Source organism: Podarcis erhardii (genome assembly GCF_964252035.2).
Source record: "Podarcis erhardii genome assembly, chromosome: 1".
In the NCBI taxonomy this organism is placed as follows: Eukaryota; Metazoa; Chordata; class Lepidosauria; order Squamata; family Lacertidae; genus Podarcis; species Podarcis erhardii.
In genome coordinates, this window is record NC_138497.1 from 46,448,587 (window position 1) to 46,457,678 (window position 9,092).

The following is a 9,092-nucleotide window of genomic DNA, read 5'->3' on the forward strand; positions in this document are numbered from 1 at the left end:
TTTATTTTAATGCATTTTTGTAAAGTTATCATTTAAATTAAAAAGGTATTTACAGTGAACAGTGGCTTATGCAATACTTACAGTTGGTGCAGGAGCCATAATACCCATTGGCACAGGAATCATCGGTGTCCCTGTGAAATAAGAGGTTGCATTAATAGTCTCTGAGCAACAGCTACCAAAAAACTATATATATTTTTTCAAATCATGTATTAAATAGGCAGAACAGAACTGTTGAGTGCTCTCAGGAAGTATAAAAGCTACAGGATTATTTTGTTCACATGTCACAAATAAAAACTAAACACCAACCTAAAATGTTAAGATATTACTGACCAATATAGAAGAATGAGGTTTATCAGACAAGCTTCTGATAGAAAACTTACCAGGAGGTACAGGTGGAGGAAAACCTGGAAATTGTGGAGGTGGAATCCCAGGTGGAAGTGTTGGGATACCCATAGGAGGGCGATTCAAGTGAGGCGGAAAAGACATTTTTAGCAGTAACCTAGAAAAAGAATGAACCTATTAGCTTCAAATCAGTGCTTGTTTACATGTGTTTCTACTCTCCCCCTAAATGAGCAAGATGCTTAAAACCAGGTAGAAAACAGGAGCTCTAGCCTAACTCTAGCTGCCTAAGCACATCTTGCTCCAAGTTATCAGATATGAGATATCTAACTGTGAAACACCTACAGAGAAAGCCCATTGAGCATGGTTCTCACCTCAGGTTGTTGCTACACAAACTACCCCCCTATGTAGGTAGGGCTAGCAAGTTTTGTGGAGATAAAAGGCTCAGTTGGGAACACAGCTGATCCTAATAGCCACAAAGGCCCAGTCTGGATAAGAATTGCAGCCGAGATGAGTATTCCTCCCTTGCTGCTCCCTTCATTGCACACCAGCTTTGATGTGATGACCCTGGCTTGTATTAAGCCAGAATTCCCCATTATATCCAAACTGAGGAACTCCAGCTTAATGCTGGATGACTAATCCTCAAGCCCTCCCAAAGTCCTAGTCAAAGAGAAGTGTCTTCACCAATCTACAAAAAGTCAGCAATGTCAGTGATAAGATGCATCTCCAATGAGAAAAGAGTTCTTCCATGGGGAAAGCATCGGTTAGGACCATTATGTGAACCATATGACACAAATTTTTAAGCAGGCTCACTAAATTCCCATGTGCTTCCAAGTACAATTCTGGTACTGGTGTTTTATATGAAGTGTTAATATGGCTTTGATTCAGGAGGATTGCTCCTGCTGGATCAAAAGCCCTTGTGCTTGGACAACGGCATCAACTAGATATAACCTACTATGTTTTTGAGGTTGCTTTTAGAGCTGGAATTTTTGCTTGGATTGTTTTTGTCTGCTGCTGCCCTGTTTTTAGATTTGATGTTGTATCATCTTGGTATTTACTGCTTGCTTGTGTTAATTTATTATTACTACAATAAATAAAAGGGACGCGGGTGGCGCTGTGGGTAGAACCTCAGCGCCTAGGGCTTGCCGATCGCATGGTCGGCGGTTCGAATCCTCATGGCGGGATGAGCTCCCGTCTTTCGGTCCCAGCTCCTGCCCACCTAGCTGTTCGAAAGCACCCCTAAGTGCAAGTAGATAAATAGGTACCGCTTTATAGCGGGAAGGTAAACGGCGTTTCCGTGTGCTGCGCTGGTGCCGGCTCGCTAGAGCAGCTTCGTCACGCTGGCCACGTGACCCGGAAGTGTCTGCGGACAGCGCTGGCCCCCGGCCTCTTAAGTGAGATGGGCGCACAACCCTAGAGTCGGACACGACTGGCCCGTACGGGCAGGGGTACCTTTACCTTTACAATAAATAAAATAAAATTTTAAAGAGGTGGCATATAAATTTATAAAACAAAGTAAATATTAGACAAGGCACTTAATGCTTTTATTTGTTCAATTCTATACATGTTTACCTGAAAGCAAGTCTCGTTGAAATCAGTACTTACTTCCAAGTAAATGAAATATGGGTGCACTGGACCAAAAATAACCTAAAGCTCAACAATAAAAAGCATGAAGGCTTGCTCTAACCATATGACCTCAGGCTAAGCTCAGTAGTGGAGCACCCTTTGCATGCGGGTTTCAGGTCCAGTTGTTGGCATCCGTAATGAAAAGATTTCAGGCTGGGAAAGACTCTTAAGTACCAGAAAGCTTTTACCAGTTAGACGGAACAATATAGGACAAGATGAACAAACAGTTGCTGCATCTGGATGACACAAGAAACAATCCTTTATCATAATGAGAATGAGTCTAGGTGAGCCCTGGGTTTGCGTGTCCCTAAATCCTCTGAAATAGTCACTAAATTTTTATAATAACAGTCTGTGTTGCCTGAACCTGAAAAACTACTGTTAATCTTAACTATGATTTATTCAAATAAATTACTTTCCAACCACAGGTAGTTAAGATTAACTAGAGTTTGTCAGATTGGTATGTCACCTCAAGCTGCAGTTAATAAAAAATGAAATCAAAACTGTCTAAAGTCCTCTCTGCAGTACACAAGCCCCAGACTCGCTTAGGCTTATTCTCGTGATATACCAAAGTTTAATGTGATGTCTGAAAGTGGTCAATATAAGGCAGCTTCTACATTACAACATAAATGATAATTTAACCAAGCAGCAGTAAGACTAGTGCAAGGGAAAGCTTAACTGATATCAAAGGGATACAGAAGTGGTGACTTTATAGTGACCTAGGGAAGACAGAAGTAGTTGGTCCGAGGAGCATCTGAAGGTGGAAAGGAGTGTGGATTCATGAGCAGAAAATGGAATGGCTGGTCAATAAAGAAGTAAGATTTTAGCAGAAGGCAGGAACGCAGGCATGGAAAATAAATAAAACAAGTTGAAAGACGGAGAGATAAAGGAACAGAGAGTCTTGGGTAGTACAGTAATAGAAAAACAAAGGGATGGAAGACCCAAAAATGTAAAGGAGAAAAAAGCCCTTCAGCTGTCTGGTGTGGAAAACCTAAACATTTTGGGGGTATCAGATGCTGCTTCATGAATCAATCTTCTACCAATTATGAGTAAACATTTAGAAGATTAGTAAAAATATTATTACTGCTACCCTTTGTTCCAAAGGATAAATTAACCAATAAATAATTAAAATCCTGTTTTTAAAAGGCAGGATTGGCAATCATACAATGGATATATCACTGACATATTTATCACACCTGCCTCCCGCCCACTCCCGTACATGCAACATTGCTTTAATTTTTTGGATAAAGTCCATGCTCAGTCACCAAGCTCACGACTTGCATGCGTAAGCCCACCACCTCATTGCCTGTCTGACTGTTCATTACAGTAATCCAGTTACCAATGCATGGACTATGGTGGCCAGAATATTCCAATCCAGATATGGCTTTTGCTGGTGTAGTAGGTGAAACTGATTGAAGACCCAACTTTTGTATACTGCTTAATGCCAAAACAAACTTATAAAGGGTTCGCAAGTAAACAAATCAACTACTGTACAGCTATAAACACCCATAATTAAAATACAGAATGTAACACTTAAATCACACAAAGTACATTTTAAATAAATATTTATACAGCACAAAAAATGGCATGGTATACTTTTTAACCTCTCCCTACTATATAAAAGTCAAACATGCATGCCATAGCCAAACAGTTTAGGGTAGCATTACATTTTCTAATTAATTCCCCCTGCTCAGGAAATCCACATCCTAGGTAGAAAACAATGGGGAACATGTGAAAGCAAGTCATGAATGAAATTACAGCAGTGTTAGGTCTGAAGATTACATGAGAAGCATTCTAATTTGACTGCTGGAAGGAAGGTTAGCAGGCAGGAGTTGCAGAAGTTCAAACCAGTTACAGTGGTGCCTCGCAAGACGAAATTAATTCGTTCCGCGAGTTTTTTCTTCTTGCGAGTTTTTCGTCTTGCGAAGCACGGTTCCCCATAGGAATGCATTGAAAATCAATTAATGCGTTCCTATGGAAACCGCTTGCCAGGCTGGCGGTGTGGAGAAGAGCTTTTCTCCCCACCGCAAGCCTTCAGGACAGGTACAGGAACAGAGGGGAAGGCGCGCAGCGCTTCTTCTCTGTTCCCGGGGCTTGTGGTGGGAGGAGGGTTTTTCCTCCCCACCGCCAACATTCAGAACAGCATTCTGAAAGTTGGCGGTGGGAAGGAAAACCCTCCTCCCACCGCAAGTCTTCAGGACAGCCATCCGAAGGCTGGCGCGGGGAGAAGGTCTCTCCGCCCCACCGCCAGCCTTCGGAGGAGCCTTCCGAAGCCTGGCGGCGGGAGGAGGTCTCTCCGCCCCGCCGCCAGCCTTCGGAGCATCCTTCCGAAGCCTGGCGGCAGGAGGAGGTCTCTCCGCCCCACCACCAGCCTTCGGAGGAGGTCCAAGGACAGTGGGGAAGACGCGCTGCGCTTCCCCGCTGTCCCGGAGATTTCCCTATGGGCTTTCATCTTGCGAAGGAAGCCCATAGGGAAATCCGTTTTGCGAAGCGCCTCCAAAACGGAAAACCCTTTCGTCTAGCGGGTTTTCCGTCTTGCGAGGCGTTCGTCTTGCGGGGCACCACTGTATAACCATATATAAACAAGTTAGCAGTAAAGAGATAGATAAACCTGGAAAGACTGAAGGACTGACAAAACTTGGCCAAAAACCTTGGCATGGATGGAGAAAAGTGCTTATTCCTAGAATGCTGCCTTAAAATAAAGAGCTCTGCCATATACATATAACTGTAAAAAAAACAACAACTAAAAGATTTGTGTATTGAATAAATGTCAAGAAATAAAGGAATAAATTAAAACTTATTTCTGCCATGTTCAACTCTGGATACTGGCAAGACAGCTAGAAAATAAATAGAGCTCAGAAGGATTCCAGGAGAGAGGGATGCAGGTGAAAATCACATCAGAGCCATCAACTGTCCTTTGGGAAGGATTCCAAGAGATGGGAATGCAGGCAAAGACTACATCAGAACCTGCTCCAGTAGATTTTTCCCACATTTCCCAGAGGGCGATCTACCACCATATGTCCTGTGGAAAGAATCCCAATGGTTCTGTATGTTGCTACTTCTTATTGTGTGTTGCTTTACTTCTTTTCAACATAATGTTACTTATAAGCTAGCTCGGAAGCATTTGTATCCTGAGAGGTGAGATACATGTGTGTGCAATAAAGATGAGACATTAGGACTGAATTTCCATTTGCACTTAGTTGAGTAAATTCCATGAAAAACAACGGTACTTCTGAGTAGACATGTATAGCACTGTCTTGCAAATATGGCATTTTAATGAATCCAGCTTTTATGATGAGGCTGTTCAGTATGTAAAAAGAGAAAAATAAGGAGTTAAAGGATGAATTCCATAGAATTCAAAGTTGGGGGGGGGGAGTCAGATAGTAAAAATCTTGGACAAAGTCAGGCTTTTAGATGCATGAAAGAGAAAAAGTTCCTGGTCATGTTATATGATCCCAGAATGTTTTCCATTTCTCATTTGTTGAAATATTTTTAAATAAAGTTTAAATTAAGAGGGACATAGTCATACACCAAACCACATTTCCACCAGAGATCCTATAAATACCAACAGGTCTTTGCAGCTGTTTAATTTTTGCTTACCAAGTCATCTTAATGTTAATCTGTATTTTTAAAAAAATGATATTTCATGTTTAACACGTATATATATCCTCTTGAAATGTATGGTGGTATAGAAATATATATTAATAAATACAGGTGACCAACAAAATACTGTACTTTTCTGTGTATAAGACTAGGGTTTTTTTTTACTCCAAAAAAAAAAAAAGGGAAAAAAAGAGAGAAGTTTAAAAACTGGGGGTGTCTTATACATGGGTAGTGGGTAGGGATGACTGGTTGCAGCCACGAGCTGCAGATTGTCATTGGCGATTTGTAGTGTGATCGGTGGCTGTGGCAAGGGGTTCTTTGTATTAGTTGTGGGAAATAGGTGTGTGATTGGTTGTTGCGTTAAGGGCAGCTGAGGATCAGCTGTTGGCGATCGGGCAGCTGCCTGTAGTTGATGTGAGTGATTATTAATGAGCAGCACAAGTGATTGCAATTGCAACCGCTGGGTTAGTGATTTATTGCATCCCCCCCCAAAAAAAAGCTCAACAACTTTGGGCAATTTTATGAAATTGGAGTGCCCAAAAATAAGGGGCGTGCTATACAAGGGAGCATGTTATACATGGAAAAGTACGGTATTTGCAATACTATTATGCTTAGAAAAGAAAAAATGCCAAGATTATATAGAAGTTTGTTTTGATACACCTAAAGTTATGCTATTTACATTGTATTAATTGTTTTAAGATACCCCTCTTGCATCATCTTCATCCTGCTATAGATTGTTTTATGTTTGAACAAATTTCAGTAATCAGTCTGCACCAGAGATTGCAAGTTTGGATTAACTGGTGGCATCTTGGTTTAAATATGAAAAAAAACAAGATTATAGATGCAATACAGTTAGCATTTTTTTTAACATTTTATCAAAATGTTGCCTAAACACAAGTAGACAACTAGTTTAAGAGTCACCGGAAACAGAGCCAGAGGACTATGAACTACTGTATTTTGGAATTGCATAAAAAGATCTGAAATGTTCAGTGTTAATTTAACATGAATTTTCTGGAGATATTTAGAGATAGAAAGCAGTCAGACCACACAGCCTTCTAGTTCAGCAATACCTAGGCTGACTGGCAGTGTCTCTCCAGGATTTCAGACTACAGTCTCCCCCAGCCTTACCTGAAGATGCTTGGAACTGAATCTGAGACCCTCTGCATGCAAAGCTGATGCTCTACCACTGAGCTATGATCAATATGCCAGCTCTCCCAGCATTATTTCTGCTGCGAGTCTAATTCATACCAAGTTCCATTGGGGTTTCATTTCAGGTAAATGTTATTAAGGCTTAAAACACACTTCTCACACACATAATGGAAAACCTCCATTGAAGCTGTGCAGATTCATTACCGTTACATTCCACAGCCTTGCCTGCAATAAAGGAACAATAACCTGCTACTTAAAACACAGTTATGAATGATTGATCCCAACCCCATTATGTGGGCATGTTGCAGGTACTTCTACGAGATTATCTGCATGTTCAAGTATAGAAGCTGCAGGATTATTAATTTTTTTACACGCTGAACTTGAAAGATAGCGAAGTTCAGCTTGCTGCTCAACATTTTGGAATAAAATTACCCATTTGCCAACGCACTGCCATAAAGAAGCTTATTCTGCACGAGTGAGACCTTTCAAGAACACTGCGCTTTAATAAGCTGACAATTCTGCCTACGGTGCGTGATCTGCGATGGCCCCATTCAAACGTACGAGTCAAAGCTGGATGCTCGTCAAGCTCTGAACACGCACGTCGTGAATCAGGCCCGTGTACAAAACACGCAGGGGGCTTCCAGGAACACAACTAGAAGGCTTCGTTCTAAACGGGCTAACTCGCAGGGCGGTTGAGAGTCTGGCCCTGCCTTCCGAAGAAGCTCTCGTCCACTAGCGCCCCCCACAGCCTCTCCCTCCGCCCATCCGCTAAGAAAGGGGGGGGACCCCCAAACAACCCCCTCCCCGCGAAAGAGGACCCGATCCCACCGCCCAGCTCCCCTCCCCCCCCCTCGTGGCCTGTAGGTCGCGGATTCCGCCATTCCGCCTCCCCCGGGGAAACCAAGAGCGGACCCCCCCAACCCGCTCCCGCCCCCTGCTAGAGTGGCGCCCAGTACCGCAGGTGCCCCATGCCGGCGAGGCCCGTCATGTCCTCGCCCCCTCCCCGTTCCTTGAGGAGGATTAGCGGCAGCGGCCCGGACGTCACCCGCCTCTCACCGCAAGCGCTGCCGGAGGAAACGAGGCCTTTCCCTCGCGACGCCTCTAAACCCGGCAAAGGCAACTAGGCCGCGAACGCACCGCAATGAGCCACAGGCGCCGTCGCGTTACGCCGCTGGTCACGTGAGGGGCCGCTCCTGAGCGCCTTTCGTCAGAAGACCGGGCTGCAGCGCGCGCGGCCGACCATAGAGATAGGAGCTAGAGCGACCCCCGCTCCGAAAGGAAACAGAAACCTCTAGGAATCACCTCAGCTCTTCCCCACGGCCTGTCCGCCCGCCTCTCAGAGGGTAGAGTTGTAACTGACTAGTTTTCTCATTGAGAAAAATCGCCGAGGATTAAAGCTGAGTTAGAGAAAAGTGCGAACCTCTGCCCCTGCTGCAATGTTTCCTAGGAGTAGCGGCCTCCTTTAGCTCACACAAGAAGAGCGTCAGAAGGAATGAAGTCTGTGGTGCATCTCGTCAATTACCTGCAAAGAGGGCGGCGAGCGGCTTGACGACTCTGTCGCCATCTTTGCTGTGGGCAGTCAACACTACCGCATAAAGTTTTGCGGCGAGCCGCCATTTCCCGGTCACATCTGAGCTTCTTTGGATTCTTACCATGGAAAACCAACATTGTAGAGCGTCTTTGTTCTCATCGACCCCTTCATGCATCAAGCATACGCCAGCGCTTCAAGCGAACCTATTGGGGCTCTCTTCGTTTCCGAAATGGCTTCCTAGACACGCACAGCCACAATAAACATTCAGGAACCCTGAACTGTAGGGCTCCGTACTTCAATAGCAGGCTGCCTTCAGTGCCTTCGGAAAAACTATGAAAATAGGAACCTGCTGTGGCCTTGTTCCTAGGTAGCGAAACCAAGGTGTCTTGGTGTAGGGCAGCTTCATTCTTGAAATTTGAAATCCAAACAACTCTCTGAGGTAGATCAAGTTGAGTAGTAACTGGCCAAAGGTCACCAAGTAAAATTCATGGGGGGGGGGGATTTTGAACTTGTGCCTGATTTCCCCTGTTGTGGTTTGGCATTATAATATTTTTTAGGTCATATATATATATCATAGCTGTCAACTTTTCCCTTTTCTTGCGAGGCATCCTATTCGCAATAAGGGGTCAACTTTTTCTTGCGAGGAATCCTATTCGGAATAAGGGAATTTCCCTTAAAAAAAGGAAATGTTGACAGCTATGATATTATTATTAATAATAATAAATGTTCATAAATGTACCAAGCAAACACATATATAAATATATAAAACCACATGTCTGAAACCCATAGGAAGTCCTAAAGCCATTTTCAGTCACCTCTAATATTTCTCTACAAGGTCAAAGGAAAT

The 9,092-nt window shown here is 43.6% G+C and overlaps 1 protein-coding gene across 3 annotated transcripts in view; it reads right to left on the minus strand.

The window, feature by feature from the left end:
* Positions 1-7,918, minus strand: part of RBM25 (RNA binding motif protein 25) — a 34,916-nt gene extending 26,998 nt beyond the window's left edge. For 2 of the 3 annotated variants that reach the window (XM_081881552.1, XM_081881550.1), the window contains exons 1-3: positions 7,671-7,812; positions 381-499; positions 82-131 (exon numbers count right to left, since the gene is read on the minus strand). In XM_081881552.1, the coding sequence (XP_081737678.1) occupies positions 82-131; positions 381-499; positions 7,671-7,702 (201 nt within the window). In that variant the 5' untranslated portion in view covers positions 7,703-7,812. Of the gene's footprint in view, positions 1-81; positions 132-380; positions 500-7,670 lie in introns of all 3 variants that reach the window. The other variant, XM_081881551.1, reaches the window with a different exon arrangement.
* Between the last annotated feature and the right edge of the window lie 1,174 nt (positions 7,919-9,092).